Below are 17,391 nucleotides of genomic sequence, written 5' to 3' on the forward strand. Positions count from 1 at the left end.
GAAGAGCTGTCATGTACCGATGAATAATACGTGTATTCCCGCGTTAACGGATGGAGAGCTCTCCAACTGTCCAGGATATCCAGTGACTTGCAGTGTGTCAAGAGCCTGCGCGCTGCGCTCGCTAAGGGTCTGGGGGCAGAGCCAGTCCTGTCCACGGCAGGGTCTAAGATAAAATTCATGTCCCCACCCCAGATGATCTGTACACCCACGTATCTCAGGAGTATGGACACCACCTGATCAATAAACTCAGGGGAGTCTACATTGGGGCCATAAGTGTTAACGAGTAGGTAATCTCTGTCAGCGATGGCGCAATGGAGGATGACGTACCTCCCCCCCGGGTCAATATAGCTTCTGTGGAGAGAGAATTTAAGAGACTTATGAATTAGTGTCAGCACTCCACGGGCCCTTGTTGAGTAGGTCGTGAAGTACCTGAGGGGACCCCATGTGGGCGCAATGCTTCTGGCCAACGGGCCAGTGGAGTGTGTTTCCTGCAGGAGTAACACCTTGCAGTGGTGCCTATTAGCGTAAGCCATGATCCTGCGACCCTTGGTGTAATTGCTGAGGCCCCGGACATTCCATGTCATTATCGTCACAGCCATACTAGTATCCCAATCAATAACATCCCATTGCGGAGACACCAGAGATAGTGATCCAACGTCAGAGGACGCCAGATCCCACCCCCCCCAGCACCGGCCCCCAGTGCAATGGTCACCGGATCTCCCAGTGACAGAGTGCCCATGACCGAAGCGGACAGATATATCTCATTAAGCTTAGTGAACATCCCACCACAGATGCTGAAATGCAGAAACAGAATGATGTACAATTAGAGCATTGCGATCCGGTGCGCAACCTGCTGTCAGTCCGCCACTGCCATTTTCGAAAGCATGTCCCCAATCCCCATCCCACCCGCGTCCCACCCTCACTGCCCACCCCCAACTTGCAGTGTGAAACCCCCACCCCTCCCCGCAGATATCTCCAGCTAACCCGACACTCCCCAGAGCATGGAGGTCGGGGGGCGACATCCAACAGGGATGACACCCTACCCATGCCCAACAGGGGCACCAAAGCAGCGGGAACCAAAAAAACAAGAACATTGCAAATGCAGCGAGGTGTGCTGTGGCCGTGTGGGCGGCTTTAAGGACAAATATGCATGACAGCAACGCCGTCTGTGACAGGTTCTGCAGTATCCGGATCAGAAGACAGGCCATCATAGCCAGCTGAGCACTTCGCCCGGCTAGGCACACAGGGGGCCTGAGACCATAGGACTGTTGTGAATTGTTACAATGACCACGTTCCGATTGACGAGTACCACGGACAAGATAGAGCAGGCCAGTTAGTGTGTGGCATCGACTCAGACATCCTCAGCCTGAGCTCCCGCCGGGCTGGGAAGCGGTAGGTGCGCCTCGATGAATTTCACCGCCTCCTCTGGTACAGTGAAAAAGTACAATTTCCCATTGTGTGTGATTTTGAGACGGGCTGGAAACAGGATAGCATAGGGGACATTCCGTTCTCTGAGTAGTTTCTTGACTCCAATAAAGTGACGCCTCTCTTGCTGGACCGCTACAGAGAAGTCCGGGAAGATTCTCACTGTGTGAGACTCGAATCGCAGGTCTCCCTTCTCTCGGGCCAGGCGGAGGATAAGATCTCTGTCTCTGTAATTGAGAATCCTGGCTATGATGGGTCTGGGAATGTCCCCTGGCTTGGGTCTGGGTGACAGAGCCCGATGAGCGCGCTCGACGGTGAAGTATGGGGACATGGCGGGGTCACCCAGGAGGGACCTCAACAATGATTCGACCGCGTCTTCCATGCGACCCTTTAAAGCGTTTTCTGGCACTCCGATAATACGCAGATTGTTCCTGCGGGAGCGCGACTCGAGATCCTCACACTTTGCTTTCACATTCCGCATATCTTGGGACAGTGATGCCACAGTGCCTTGTAGCGCATGTATAGCATCTTCATTAGTTGATATACGGTTTTCGGCGTCCGTGATCCTGGTCCCCGCCTGATCCACCCGTGTCTTTAAAGAGGCAACATTGGCATTGATATCATCAAGCTTCTCGTGAAAGGAAGCAAAGTTTTTGGCCATAGCTTCCATGATCGTGGTCAGGTCAGGGGCCGCAGGAGAGGGGCAAACGTTGTTCTCCAGCTCCTCAGTAATAAGTAAGGCCCGGTCAGCCTCCTCCCTCTGGACAGCCCTTGCGAATCTATCCATGGCCCCCCCCTTGGAGGATCCCTTGGTCTTGCTAGGCATCGTGGGTTGGTGCACGAGGGTGGAGTAAGCGGTGGTCCCAATGTCAGAGAGAGGAGTGCGGGGGAAATACCAGGGGGGAGAACCCCAGCTGTGGGGGCCTCTCGGGTAAAGGAGAACAGGGCCCAGCGGGGCTGACTGGGGTGTGCTGGTGTTGGGCAGTACCCAGGGCCCACAGTGTGGAGAGGACCGGCCGCAGAGGCAGGCGACCCGGGAAGCGAATCTGGGGGGGGGGGCGCCACCAGGCCAGTCTCAAGCGGGTTGTGCCAGCGGGCCCCCCAGTGGGCCGCAGTCCGCCCGGGGGGGCCGGGCGAGGATGTAGGGATCACTGGCAGCCGCTCCTTACCTTCCGGGGGCGCACCCCCCCGATCTCCCAACAAGGGACCACAGCCAAGGCACTCACACGGCCGGCGGAGGGCCGGGACGCATCCGCGTCGTCACCAGCCACGGCCGCTCATGGGGGTGTCAGGCCCAGGCCCAGGACGCCCGGGGGCCGCCGCGTCTCCGATCGGGCCGCAGTCCGCCCGATCGAGCGCCCAGGAGAGGTGCAGGGCCCTGAGAAGGGGGAAGGCCTCGGGCCAACGTCGCGCCCACTACGTGGGAGAGAGCCAGTCACGTGCGGGGACCTGGTGGCCCTGGTGTGCTGACGAGTCGCCCAGCGGGCCGCAGTCCGCCCGGGGGGGGCGGGCGGGGATGTAGGGCCAACCGGTAGCCGCCCCTCACCCTCCGGGGGCGCACCCCAGCAAGGGACCACAGCCGAAGTCCTCTCACGGCCTGCGGAGGGCCGGGACGCGTCCGCGTCGCTGCCAGGCACGGGCCCCCAGTCAGGCCGCTCCCGGGGGGTGTCAGACCCAGGACATCTGGAGGCCGCCGCGATTCGGATCGGGCCGCAGTCCGCCCGATCGAGCGCACAGGAGAGGTGCCAGGCCCCGAGAAGGGGGGGGGCCTCGGGCCGGCGCCGCGCACACCGCGGAGGAGAGAGCCGGAGTCAGGCCGCCCCGTCCAGGACCCCGAATTAGGTCGCCCGGGGTCGTAGAGGAGCCGGAATTTCGCTCGGCAGAGGCGCTGAGGTGTGGGGCAAAGGTGATGCCGAGATGAGCATGTAACGCACAGTGTGGCCGCAGATATACACGGATGTCGCCCAGTCCCACACGGAGCTCAGGAGCTAGGCAGCCATCTTGGGCTGCTCCACAGCGCCACCTTACAATGTATATGTACTTAACCACAATTATTAGTTTAATGGACCTGAACACAATTTACCCTATGTAAGAGAAAAATTGTATTGAAGTTGTCTTAAGTGAAGAGCTTTGAAAATAAAGATTCGTTGGTACTTTCCCAATCTTGCTATCCGGAAACTAGCAACGAACTAGCAGGTTTTTACTGGTAGCTATCTTTGCAGACTGCCCATTGCTGAAGTCCTTTGGAGATCGCCAATACAAAATAATGAATTAATCACTAGACAAAGAATAGTTTTACTTTAGAAAATAACAAATTCCAACTCGAGACACGTGCTGAGGAATGTTATCATCCAAACTGTGATGAGGTGAGTGCGCACAACTTACTGTTCCTTCGGGTTAACTACGTATTTACGAACTGGTTGTAACATTTGGGGTGCAAACCCACTAAAAAAGAGCCTCCGTGAAATGGCACTGAAAATTGAAACTGTACAAAACCTTGGCTGTGAAGCCAGCGGTGTGGGCTGCACTCTCGTGACCACTGATATGTGGTGTATATTCACTTAAATCCTTTTTGTCTCATTGTAATAATTTCTTCAAACCATGTAGTTTTAAATTTCATTCAGAATTTACTCTTCAGATTAAACGATTTCAGAATCACTGCTTGTGCAGATGCCTCTAACTAGTTATTAACGGCCAATGCATTTCAGATACATTTTTCCTTCATCAGGCCTTGTTAGATCTAGTTACAATTAGGGTCACAACGTTAATCATCACCAAATTAAACATAGCCATTCGTATATCATGCAAACTGTGCCCCTAAACTTCACTTCTAAGGTGAACAAAATGAAAAGTATAAAATGTGCATGCCTTTGATGTAAAAAGAGGACTATAGTGAAGATCATATGCCACAGTTTAAGTTTAAATAATAACATCTTAGTTAGTACCATGGTGTCTTTGATAACAGGAGAACTCCATCCTTCAAATCCATATGGGGTGTGGTCCTTATTTCCGTAAGGACAATCAAAACATAGGCGTACGTCATAGCCATAGTTGAGCAGCATCCTCAACATGACTTCATCCTTCAAGGTGTACTGGAGGGCTGATGGGAAGTGCAAGGTGTTAACTCGGCAAAAGTAATTGACATTTGCGCCATGACGAAGCAGCATATTTATTAACTCATAGTTGCCCATTCTTAAGGCCACTTGCAGGCAGTTCACAGGGTCCTGGTTGGGCAGAGCACCAGCTTCCAGAAGCAGCTTAGTCGAGTAGGTATCTCCATTAGCAACAGTAAAATACAAGGCCGACTTCCTCTGATCATCATAGCCTTTCCGGACTCGTGCATCCAGCATGAAATTGACATCGAAGTCAGATTTGAGGAGAAGCTCGAGGCACTGAGGGTGTCCTCCTGCTGCGGCAGAGTGAACTGGGCTAATTCCACTTCTCTTGATGGCAGAATAGTTAGTCACTGGGATCAATGTCTTCAAAGCTCTGAAAAAGATGAAATGAATGTCACTGCATTTATCTAGTTCAGATCATTGACAGATATGGTACAGGTCATTGGCTGTATTATTTTTAAGTGCAATAAGCACAGCTGTTGTAGTGCTCCGTGAAAATGCAAGGCATTGGCCACTACCAAATGTGTGTGTTTGTGTATATATTAAAGGGCCTGCAGTACTGGCCTTTTAGTTATGGTTAAGTTGCTCAACTCATAGAAAGAGCACTTTTTGGGTGGCTTATAACTCTGCCCCCCAGGCGAATCCTCACCAAACGTTGGAAATAAAGTATATGGCCCCCTCAGAAAGGTCTTGCGAAGTTGGGTGCGGTTACGTCCAGGGGGGAGTTATAAGGGGGTGGCCAAAATGTGTGGAAACCCCCATAGACGAGATGGAAAAACAATGTTGCCCGTGCTTACAGCCAAAACCGCTGGATGGATTTTTACCAAATGTGCACTAGGATCAGCGGCTTGGTCCCGAAAGCGTGCTTTTGTAAATTTGGTGTAAATACGTCCAGTAGTTTTTTTAAGATGGCCAAAAAGTAGGTAAAAATCAATTAGTGATATCTGGATCCGGTCCGTGGACTCATTAACTGTTTCGGGGTCTGCAGAAACCTCTGAACCGATCAGAGAGCAGCTACAATCAGTAATGTCCTCAATGCCATTTGTGATGTCATCTTTGAAGTCTTGGGTGTTAGTCTTAGCAGTGTACGGTGGTGGCGCGAGTTATGGTTGCTTAGTTTACCATAACTGGCGATTTTCTGGCGGTTTTAAGTTTTATTTGTAACCATAACATCCCTTTAACCACATTTATTCACTGAATTTCATAGGTTTTTATTAGTGCAAATTAACCATAATGTCCCTTTAACAACATTTTTTCACTGAATTTCATAGAATTTTATTAGTGCAACTTAATCATAACGTCCCTTTAACAATGTTTTTTCTGCGAACATATATACATCCAAGTCCAAGTCACACATTCCACAACGCCACCTAGTAGCCCTCGCTGGAAGTTCACCTCCAGTTCTGAGCCACAACAGCAAGGCATTGTGGGTATGCAAGTTAGCCCAAATGCAAATCTTTTTCTCCAGGAAATTGTCTTTGTCTAAGAGGGCAGTGATACTTTATAAATAGCTTAATCAACCCAAGACAGACATTTGAAAGGCTGCCAGGACAACTACATACTTGGTTTCACCCTTATTAGGGATCATCAGTGCAGTATAGTCCTGCCAGCCTTGTGGTTGGAGCATTTGGTCATGCTTACACAGCACCAAGAAAGTGAAGGTGGGATTAAAAAGGACTATACTGCACTGATGATCCCTAACAAGGGTGAAAACAGGTATGGAATTGGCACATTTCTTGGGGGTTTCAATGTTACTTGTAACCATAACGTCCCTTTAACAAAGTCTTTTCACTGAATTTGATAGAGCTTTTTAGTGCAACTTAACCATAAGGTCCCTTTAACAAAGTTGTTTCAGAGAATTTCATAGGTTTTCATTACAGAAAAGGTTTCATGATGTGACATTACTGTATAAAAGTTATTAATAATTCCTCTTTTTACAATCATGAAAGAACTAGAAACCTCCTTTAACAAACATATTTTTGCAACGCAAACTGATGTGTGTTGTTATCAGCAGCGCATTCTGGGAATGCAAGTCATGGTTGACTTGCCTAGGGCATGAAGCTCGAACATGACCCCAGCCCCACCAAACCACCCCCGCTATCCACTGCATCTACCCTGCATCCCAGTTAAGTGCCCACTATACCCTCATAATGTGACCAATGTCCAGTGCTCATGGCTTACAGCCCTAGTCAGTCTCCAAAATCCATGGGGCATGCTGCATGCCCCAATAAGTACATCAGAGAACACATTTGTCCTTGCCGAGGGCCAGGCCCACTGCCCAGGCACCAAAGTCATATCACTACATTTTGACACTTTGGAAAAAATAGATTTGCAAAACCATGCCTTCAGGTCCTTGCTGATGCTCCTTGCACAAGTTTGCTGCAATCACATCCAGCACTTCGGGCTGTAGCGACAGAGTTTTTTCCCATTCAAACCTATACCGATTGCGAAACACTTACCACATAGCCGGTCGCTGGTGGCCATGCCCACTTTAAGCGCATTGGCAGTCCATAATGGTCATGGCCAGTGGCCAGGTTATACCTACATTATGACACTTTTCAAAAAATTAAACTTAGACACATTTGCAAAACCATGCTTTCGGGTCCTTGCCAATTCTCCTTGCACAAGTTTGCTGCAAATTCTACCATGTTTTATTTTTTCAAACGTATCAAAATCTACATACAATAATTGTCATTTAACTTAGCCCCCACTTGACAAAATCCATTCAAACTTTCCACAAACATTCAAGGTTGGGTCTATAATCTGTTTGCAAACATTTGTGCAGATTAGTCAAATTACACCAAATTTATAAACCGTTGAAAAATGTTGGGACCCCTCTCTAATTTTTCTCCCTCTGGGCAAAAGAGCACCAAACCTTGCAGAACCATTCGGGTTTGGGTCTAAAATTATATTGCAAATTTCCATGCAGTTTCATTGAGTGGCGCCAAAGTTATAAGCCATCAAAAAACTCCTTTTCACCGACCCTATAATGCAGAAATATGCAGGCATGTCCCGAACATCTGAGTTGCTCGCGGATGTCGGAGATGAAACAACACCAGATTTCTGGCTTTTTATGACAATATCTCATCCCATCCTCATCACCCCTGACCTCCCCAGACATTTTTTTATTAGTTTGACATGTGTAATGTTGTATTTTTTAATATTATTTTACCGCCATGTTAGCAAACTACAGGCTCCCTATCCGTTCCTTGCCCCTTTTAACCATGCCACTTGTACCCTGTAGAAATCCTCCTGATTCTCATCCACCTTGGCACCCCCCTATACAATGTGGCTCCTCATACAAAATCCTCCATCACTCCCCATCATCCATCATGCACTGCCTACCAATCCCCTCATGCACCCTCCTGCCTCACAAACATAGGAGCTCATTATCCCTTGTTCAGAGGATATTGCATTTTGGAATTAATAGTTTAACCAGTTCTGATCCGGTTCTGATCCGGTTAAACTATTCATTCCTAATTGTTTAGCATGGACCAACAAATGAACACGGGAATGAGATTCACTAATAGATCGACAGAGCGACATGAAATTTACGATAAATGATCATAGCAGAAAGAGTAACTTTTAATTTATAAGTTACTAATAACCGACTATATTTTAATGCACACAACAAACGATAATAAAGTAGGCTTCTTACTAACAACTATCACCCGGACAGGGACATTCACATACACTTGCTATTTTAACGAATCACGGCATCACGTTTTAACAAATCACGTAATTAGGTTCTGCAGGCACGCTGCATGGCACGCCTTGATGACACAAGCGCACGCTAATTATAAACACGGGTCGAGAACTAGGAGGACTGATAAGATGTCGAGCAGGAGTAATGAGACGCACATGAGGATACCATAACCACGCAAAGTAGGATTTAACCAGCTAAGGTATATTCCTTAGCAATAATAAATAGCCCCTTCTCTCCAACATTAATCTGTCCCCTGACCTCTCCTTTTATTCTTTTTCTGATAACATCCAAACTGTAATCAGATGGACAAGATCCTGCTTCCAATTCCAATATCCTCCACGAAACTATTACAGCTATTCATGACTGAATACATGACAACTGGCTCCAGCTTAACAGTGACTGAAGCTCTTCACCTGCCCAACTCCAACTCTGTCCGTCAAAAACATGAGCGGGGTGCTGCAGAGTACTGCAGTTTGGCAGTCCCGTTGGTTGTTGTTCCTGAGCTGTAACCTCTGCTACCTCCTAAACTGAGTCTGTCTACTCTGTCTTTGGCTTGTGGTGGGAGGACCCACTACTAAACCCCCTTCAGGCCATCGAGTGTCTGCAAAGTGCTGCAGAGTACTGCAGTCTGGCAGTCCTGTTGGTTGTGGTTTCTGAGTTGTGACCTGTGCTACCTCCTAAACTGAGTCTGTCTACTCTATCTTTGGCTTGTGGTGGGAGGACCCACTACTAAACCTCCCTAGGGCTGCGGAAACGGCCACGGAGAGCTGCAGAGTACTGCATTCTGGCAGTCCCGTTGGTTGTGGTTCCTGCGCTGTAACCTGTGCTACCTCCTAAACCGAGTCTGTCTACCCTGTCTTTACTTGTGGTGGGAGGAGCCACTACTAAGCCCCCTCGGGCCGCAGATCGGCTGCAGAGTGCTACAGAGTACTGACAGAGTACTGCAGTCTGGCAATCCAGTTGGTTGTCGTTCCTGAGCTGTAACCTGTGCTACCTTCTACACTGAGTCTGTCTACTCTGTCTTTGGCTTGTGATGGGAGGACCCACTACTACACCCCCCTCGGGCCGCGGAGCAGCCACGGAGTGCTGCAGAGTACTGCAGTCTGGCAGTCATGGCAGCACTGGGAGCAGAGGAACGGAGTCCGACTATAGAAGAGGAAGAAGGTCGGTGTACAGGCAGCATGAAACAACGTATCGAGGAGCCCTCGACTTCATTACCATCGATGCCAACGCTTAAATCCCTGCACGAAAACATCAAAGGAGTCTAAGGAGGCCAAGTATATGGTGGCTGATGTAGGTAAGAGTGACTCTGTAAATACACCGCCAAATATGCCTTCAATCACTTCGTCTTCACTATCTATGTCTATAGACTTTAAGAAACGTGTCCTGCGCCCCCTGAGTCAGCAAACATCAACTGAAGTAAAATTACAATTACTTTTTAAAAAACGGAACACAGAGGCCACCAGGGGGCGCAGGCAAGATGGCTGCCTGATCTGTCAGCTTGTCATGATCTCTGCTTCCAAAAGGTCAGGGTTTTCCCAACTCCCTTGGAAGCAGATCCATAACCCAGGTTCCGAGTGCCAACCAGTCCCAATTGGGACCTTTTGGATCCAGTCCTGGCGCCAGTGGCACCAGGCTCATAAATATGCCCAGTCCCAGCGCTGGAAGCGCCGGGCTCATAATGCTTGGGTGGACTTACCTGCAGCAGACCATGCTGCTTACTTGCCTGCCAGTTGAGCCTCTGATCCTCTTCTGTTTGGAACTACTTTTCCTGTTGGGTGGGGCAGGAGCCACCCCCTAGATTCAGAACACTGGAACTCTTCTGGAAAGCAGGAACTCTTTTCTTACCTAGGCGTGGCTGTGGAAGGAGACACCTAAGCACTACAGGAGGCTATTTAAACCACACCCGATGGATGAATCTTGCTTTGCGTTATTCTGCATCCTCTGCAGCAGAAAGCTCATCGTGTCTTCTGCATCTGATCCTGGGCCTAAGGAAAAAGGCTTACCATCCTGAATCCAGTCTTCAGAAACACCTATAAAGACAAGAAAGAACAGGTTAGCAGTACGGTCTTCAGTGACAGCTCTTCACTGACCTGGTCCATCGGCTGTCACCAACGCCTCACGCTGCATTCCGGTATCTGAAAGACAAAAGCTTACCAACTCTTCGCACGCTCCGGAGGCCTTCGGCGCTGCATCCCGCATCTGAAAGACAAAACAAGGTGCGTTTAAAGACATTGGGGAACTTTAATACTCACGTGCCATTACTCCTTTCCACATCTAACCCAGTGGGTATTCCGGCACCCTGCAGCCGCTCCGAACTTGTACCTGCAAAATAAAAAGACAGTTAGTGCGCATCGTGAAGCAGGCAACAAGCGCTTACTTACGTGCTTCCAGGCGCTTCTATTCATCACACGAGCTCCATCTTCAACTCACTTCAGCCCGTCATCCGCCATCGCCGGAACCCTGCAAAACAAGAAACATCATTACTAAAGACTTTAAAGACATTAGAATTACTCGAAACTTACCGTTCGTGCAGTCAACGACGGACAGCAGTCCTCTGAAGTCAAGAGGCCTGCTCCCCTTATCCAGTGAAGAAACTGGTTACAGCACCCTGCCCCGAGGCAGATGGAGAGCACGGCGTTCACTTACCTAAGGTGAGAGCGTTAACCTTTGGGGTTCTACAGGAGAAGAGAAAGGGAAGAAGAGAGAGCCATTCAATAACCCAGTTCCTTAATCCCATATTTTCTATCTGCAGACATCTTACCCTTCGAGGCAGACATACAGTGCACAGAGGTCCAGCCCAAGGAGCCAGCCGTGTGTTACACATCACCTTTGAAGATACGGTATACGCCCAGTCAAGACCAGCGCCTCTACGGGAATCAGGTGAGCGTTACAGAACGCAAAGCCTACCACAAAACTCCCGTCCAGGCGCTATGGAAACCTCGGATACCGACCAGCTAGCCCAGTTACTTGGGGAACTAAGGGCAGAAGTGCATGCAGCCCGTCAGGAAACGAACGCTCTAAGAAGGGAACTGATTATTGCCAAGGAGCGAACAGATGATCTTGCTAGAAAATTGCTACAGTCACAAGCCGGACAGACCCCGTTACCCGCATCTGGGGGAAATCTTCCTTCTACATCCTCTATGAATCCAGTGCAGATCAACCTACCTGGGAATGTACCTCTGGCTCCGCCCGAACGATTTTCTGGTGACCCAAAGAGGTTTGCAGTATTTATCAATCAGTGCCGGTTGCATTTCTTATGCCGGCCAGCAGCCTTTCCAACTGATCAAGCTAAAGTAGCTTTCGTGCTTTCGTACCTTAGTGGCAATGCGGCAGACTGGTCGATCCCTCTAGTAAATCAAGATGATCCGGTCCTCCATGATTTTCAAGCTTTTCAGCTCAGTATGGAAAAACTGTTCGCAAGACATTCACAGGGGCAGGCCTTGGACAATGAGCTTCTTTCGTTGCGACAAGGTAATCAAGACCTTTTGGCTTATATTGCGTCTTTCAACAGACTGATAGTGGAAACTCAATGGCCTGAGGACAAAAGGATTACGCTGTTTTATAGAGGTCTATGTGGAGAGCTCAAAGATGTGTTAGCCCAAGTAGTGAATCCCCCACAAGATTGTTCGGACTATATAGACTTAGTCGTTCAAATAGATCACAGACTGCAGAACAGGAAGGCCGATCGTTCCAAGTTTGATGCTCGAGTATTTTCCAAACCGCCAACTCCTTCCAAAGGAGCAGACTCCGGGGAACCCATGCAAATAGGGGGTCTGAAAGGTCCTCTAACACAAAAGGAGCGGGAAAGGAGAAAACAGTTGCAATTATGCCTCTATTGCGGAAACTCAGGGCACTTTCTTCGAGACTGTCCGGTGAAACCTGCCAAGAAGGCAGTAGGAGCTGCAGTTACCAAAGTTACAAACTCTGAGCAGGGAAACAACCTCGCCCGACAAGAATAGAGGTCCTCTTGCCGAGCGTGAAAACCAGTTCCGTGACCTCGCATTTCGTGATACCTATGGTCCTCATTAGCCCTGATAATCCGGATCGATTACATGCAATTGAAGCTTACATCGACAGCGGTGCCATCGGCAATTATGTGGATCATGAAATGGTTTTGAGGATGAATCTAACTCTTTGTCCCAAGGCTGTAAAGGACGTCATTACTACGGTGGATGGTACGGAGATAGCCTCCGGGCCAGTTACGCATACCACTCAAGAGGTGACGCTAGTAAGTCAAGATGGACACCATGAGAAGATCGTGTTCGATGTGATCAAGGCCCCTCAGTTTCAGATTATTTTAGGAATACCTTGGTTAGAGAAACACAATCCTCTGATCGATTGGCGAGCAAGAACGGTCCAGTTTCCAGAATGTGTCTCTACTTGTCACCCTCCACCTGGTGTTGCACTGGCAGCAATTTCTTCAGAGACTCCCCAGTTACCTCCCGAATACCTAGAATACCAAGATGTTTTCCGGAAGGATCAGGCTAACTCTCTACCTCCTCATAGGTCTTATGACTGCCAGATAGACCTGATACCTGGATCTACGCCTCCTTGTAGTAGAATTTATGCCCTCACCGAGCCTGAGAACCTTCACCTTCGACAATACCTGGATCAATACCTGGCAAATGGGTTTATTCGTCCTTCCAAGTCTCCTGCTTCTTCAGCTTTGTTCTTCGTTCCAAAAAAGGAAGGAGACCTTAGAACTTGTATAGATTATCGCTCCCTGAACCAGATCACCGTTAAGAATAGATATCCGTTACCTTTGATCCCTGAACTCCTGGACCAAGTCAGAAAAGCATGCATATATACAAAGCTGGATCTTAGAGGAGCTTACCACTTGGTATCAGTAAAAGAGGGCGATGAATGGAAGACGGCCTTCCGCACCAAGTATGGGCTATTTGAATATCAGGTCATGCCCTTCGGACTTTGCAATGCCCCGGCCGCCTTTCAATATTTTATGAACGATGTCCTCAGAGAGCTCATAGATGTGTGTGTTGTTGTTTACATTGACGACATCCTCGTTTATTCTTCATCGGAATCTGAACATCGGAAACACGTGAAAATGGTCCTCGAAAGATTGCGTCAACACAAACTTTTCGCTAAATTGGAAAAATGTGTTTTCAACGTGACTGAAGTTGAATTCTTGGGATTCATATTATCACCTGGCGGAGTGCGTATGGATTCAAAGAAGGTCGATGCAGTTCTCAAATGGCCATCACCATCCTCCGTAAAAGGTGTGCAAAGCATGTTAGGCTTCGCTAACTTTTACCGCAGGTTTATGCCCGAATTCTCTCGAATAGTCCAGCCCATCACTGCCTTGTTAAAGAAAAACAAACGTTTTGAATGGTCTACCGAGGCGGAACAAGCTTTTCAGGATTTGGAGACTAAATTTATCTCTGCACCAATCTTAAAACACCCTCGCCCCGAACTCCCCTACATCGTGGAAACTGATGCTTCAAGCCTTGCCATGGGGGCAGTTCTATCACAAAAGGACCCGGTAACCAATCAGTTGCATCCCGTGGCATTTTGGTCCCGCAAATTCTCGCCTCCTGAAATCAATTACACGATTACTGACAAGGAACTTCTGGCTATCAAGTCTGCCTTTAAGGCTTGGCGGCATTATCTGCTGGGGGCCCCACACACCATTACTGTGATTACGGATCACCGAAACCTGCAATATTTGAAAACCGCAAAAGCCCAATCCTCTAGACAACTCCGTTGGGCATTATTCTTTGCCGAGTTTGACTTAATAATTACCTATCGACCTGGTACAAAGAACGGTAAAGCTGATGCCCTTTCTCGGATGGGAGTGGAAGAACACTTGATCAACCCTAAACCTGTACCAATCATTCCCGAACAAAGAATTCTGGGTGTAATCGCCACAGAATCCATAAAGGAAGTTAAGGATAAAGCCAGGCAACTTGTAACTCCAGCAGACATACAGAATTGGCATCTGCAGGGAAAGGACTTTGCAGTAAAGGACAACTTATTGTATTTCCAAGAACGATTATACCTACCCAGCACAGATTTACAGAAAAAAGTAATCTCTTGTTATCACGATTCTTTAATGGAAGGACATCCCGGTATGGCCAAGACCTCAGAAAAGATCAAGCGCTACTTCTGGTGGCCGTCTTGGAAAAAAGATATCAGAGACTTTATAATGTCCTGTGGAGTATGTGCCCAAAACAAGAGTCAAAAGGAAAGACCAGCAGGCCTCTTACGCCCTATTGACATCCCACCTCGCCCTTGGCATACGCTTTCTATGGACTTCATCACCGATCTACCTCCATGCTCCGGATACAATACGATTCTAGTAATCGTGGACTTATTCTCCAAGATGGCACATTTCATTCCGCTCAAAGGCTTGCCAACAGCAGCAACTCTGGCCCGAGAATTTCTCGAAAACATCGTCCGACTGCACGGTTTTCCTTCGGTTCTAATTTCGGATCGAGGTAGTCAATTTATTTCTCATTTTTGGCGAAGTTGCTGTCGGTCGGCTCAAATTGATGTGAGACTATCGACCAGTCACCACCCTCAGACCGACGGACAAACCGAGAGGACCAATCAAACTCTGGAACAGTATTTACGCTGCATGCTGCAACAAACTGAAAAAACTTGGAAAGACATCCTTTGGATAGCCGAATATGCCTACAATAACTCTGTCCATTCGGGAACTGGGAAAACCCCATTTTTTCTTTTGTACGGCAGTCACCCTCGAACCTCGGAGTTGGATCCCCTCCAAGATCTTGAAACACCAGCAGTAGACTACCTGCATTCTACAATCACCCAAGCCTTTAAGGAAGCTGTTTCTCACCTTCAAAGGGCTAAAGAACAATACAAGAAAGGAGCAGATCAACATCGGAAGGAAACCCCTCAATATCAAGTAGGGGATCAAGTCTGGTTATCCACCAAATATCGACCCCTAAAGGGCCAGGCACATTCAACCCAAGATACCTTGGTCCCTATTCCATCACTACCATAGTAAACCCAGTAGCGGTCAAGTTGGACTTGCCCCCGCACATGAAGATACATCCGGTCTTCCACGTCTCTCTATTAAAACCCGTGCAACCTCAAACCCGACTAACTAAATCTCCAAAACCTATCCTAGTTGATGGAGAACTCGAGTTTGAAGTCAAAAGCATTCTGGACTCCAAGATCTCCAAATCTAAACTATTTTACCTAATTGACTGGAAAGGCTACGGCCCCCAAGAGAGATCCTGGGAACCTGCTGAATATGTCCACGCTCCTCGCCTAATCAAAAGATTTCACCGAACATTTCCTGACAAGCCAAAACCCCCGGAGAAGCCCGGTTTGGGAGGGGCCTTGAGGGGGGGTACTGTCATGATCTCTGCTTCCAAAAGGTCAGGGTTTTCCCAACTCCCTTGGAAGCAGATCCATAACCCAGGTTCCGAGTGCCAACCATTCCCAATTGGGACCTTTTGGACCCAGTCCTGGCGCCAGTGGCACCAGGCTCATAAGCGCCGGGCTCATAATGCTTGGGTGGACTTACCTGCAGCAGACCATGCTGCTTACTTGCCTGCCAGTTAAACCTCTGATCCTCTTCTGTTTGGAACTACTTTTCCTGTTGGGTGGGGCAGGAGCCACCCCCTAGATTCAGAACACTGGAACTCTTCTGGAAAGCAGGAACTCTTTTCTTACCTAGGCGTGGCTGTGGAAGGAGACACCTAAGCACTACAGGAGGCTATTTAAACCACACCCGATGGATGAATCTTGCTTTGCGTTATTCTGCATCCTCTGCAGCAGAAAGCTCATCGTGTCTTCTGCATCTGATCCTGGGCCTAAGGAAAAAGGCTTACCATCCTGAATCCAGTCTTCAGCAACACCTATAAAGACAAGAAAGAACAGGTTAGCAGTACGGTCTTCAGTGACAGCTCTTCACTTACCTGGTCCATCGGCTGTCACCAACGCCTCGCGCTGCATTCCGGCATCTGAAAGACAAAAGCTTACCAACTCTTCGCACGCTCCGGAGGCCTTCGGCGCTGCATCCCGCATCTGAAAGACAAAACAAGGTGCGTTTAAAGACATTGGGGAACTTTAATACTCACGTGCCATTACTCCTTTCCACATCTAACCCAGTGGGTATTCCGGCACCCTGCAGCCGCTCCGAACTTGTACCTGCAAAATAAAAAGACAGTTAGTGCGCATCGTGAAGCAGGCAACAAGCGCTTACTTACGTGCTTCCAGGCGCTTCTATTCATCACACGAGCTCCATCTTCAACTCACTTCAGCCCGTCATCCGCCATCGCCGGAACCATGCAAAACAAGAAACATCATTACTAAAGACTTTAAAGGCATTAGAATTACTCAAAACTTACCGTTCGTGCAGTAAACGACGGACAGCAGTCCTCTGAAGTCAAGAGGCCTGCTCCCCTTATCCAGTGAAGAAACTGGTTACAGCACCCTGCCCCGAGGCAGATGGAGAGCACGGCGTTCACTTACCTAAGGTGAGAGCGTTAACCTTTGGGGTTCTACAGGAGAAGAGAAAGGGAAGAAGAGAGAGCCATTCAATAACCCAGTTCCTTAATCCCATATTTTCTATCTGCAGACATCTTACCCTTCGAGGCAGACATACAGTGCACAGAGGTCCAGCCCAAAGAGCCAGCCGTGTGTTACACATCACCTTTGAAGATACGGTATACGCCCAGTCAAGACCGGTATACGCCCAGTCAAGACCGGCGCCTCTACGGGAATCAGGTGAGCATTACACAGCTCCCCACATGGTCTTGGGATAACTGCGGAGAAATAAAAGAAAAAGGAACATTATCCTCTCTAAATCGGAACAATCAGCTGTTGGAACTCCTAAGGACCCCAGCGATACCCTCCCGCGCTTCGGATGTGCCTTATAACCGAAGATATCTGATTTGCAGCGTCTGCGCTCCCCCTCCTCCATTCCAGGCCGGCGTCAAAGGTGGCTCGGAGACATGGAGCAGCGCTCCACCTCGCAGCGGGCGAGTCCTCAGCTGCGGCCAGCAGGCCGATCCTGCACTGCGTGGTCCTGTCGGCGGCCTCGCCGGAGGAATTGGCAATCCCTCGGGGTCCTGGACTGTGATCTCTTTGATCCTCATAGCCCGCCCACCCTCCACAACTGGTGCGGCACGGAGAAGGGAGACTACGAGGCGG

At 48.8% G+C, this 17,391-nt stretch overlaps 1 protein-coding gene across 1 annotated transcript in view; it reads right to left on the reverse strand.

Moving 5' to 3' along the window:
• The window catches only part of ASB14 (ankyrin repeat and SOCS box containing 14), a 453,165-nt gene that overhangs the window by 95,315 nt on the left and 340,459 nt on the right, over positions 1 to 17,391 (reverse strand). Inside the window, exon 8 of the mRNA XM_069643678.1 lies at positions 4,371 to 4,914. Within this exon, the coding sequence (XP_069499779.1) occupies positions 4,371 to 4,914 (544 nt within the window). The remainder of the gene's footprint in view (positions 1 to 4,370; positions 4,915 to 17,391) is intronic.

Source organism: Ambystoma mexicanum, chromosome 2p (assembly GCF_040938575.1).
Source record: "Ambystoma mexicanum isolate Mex_15411 chromosome 2p, UKY_AmexF1_1, whole genome shotgun sequence".
Lineage (NCBI taxonomy): Eukaryota > Metazoa > Chordata > Amphibia > Caudata > Ambystomatidae > Ambystoma > Ambystoma mexicanum.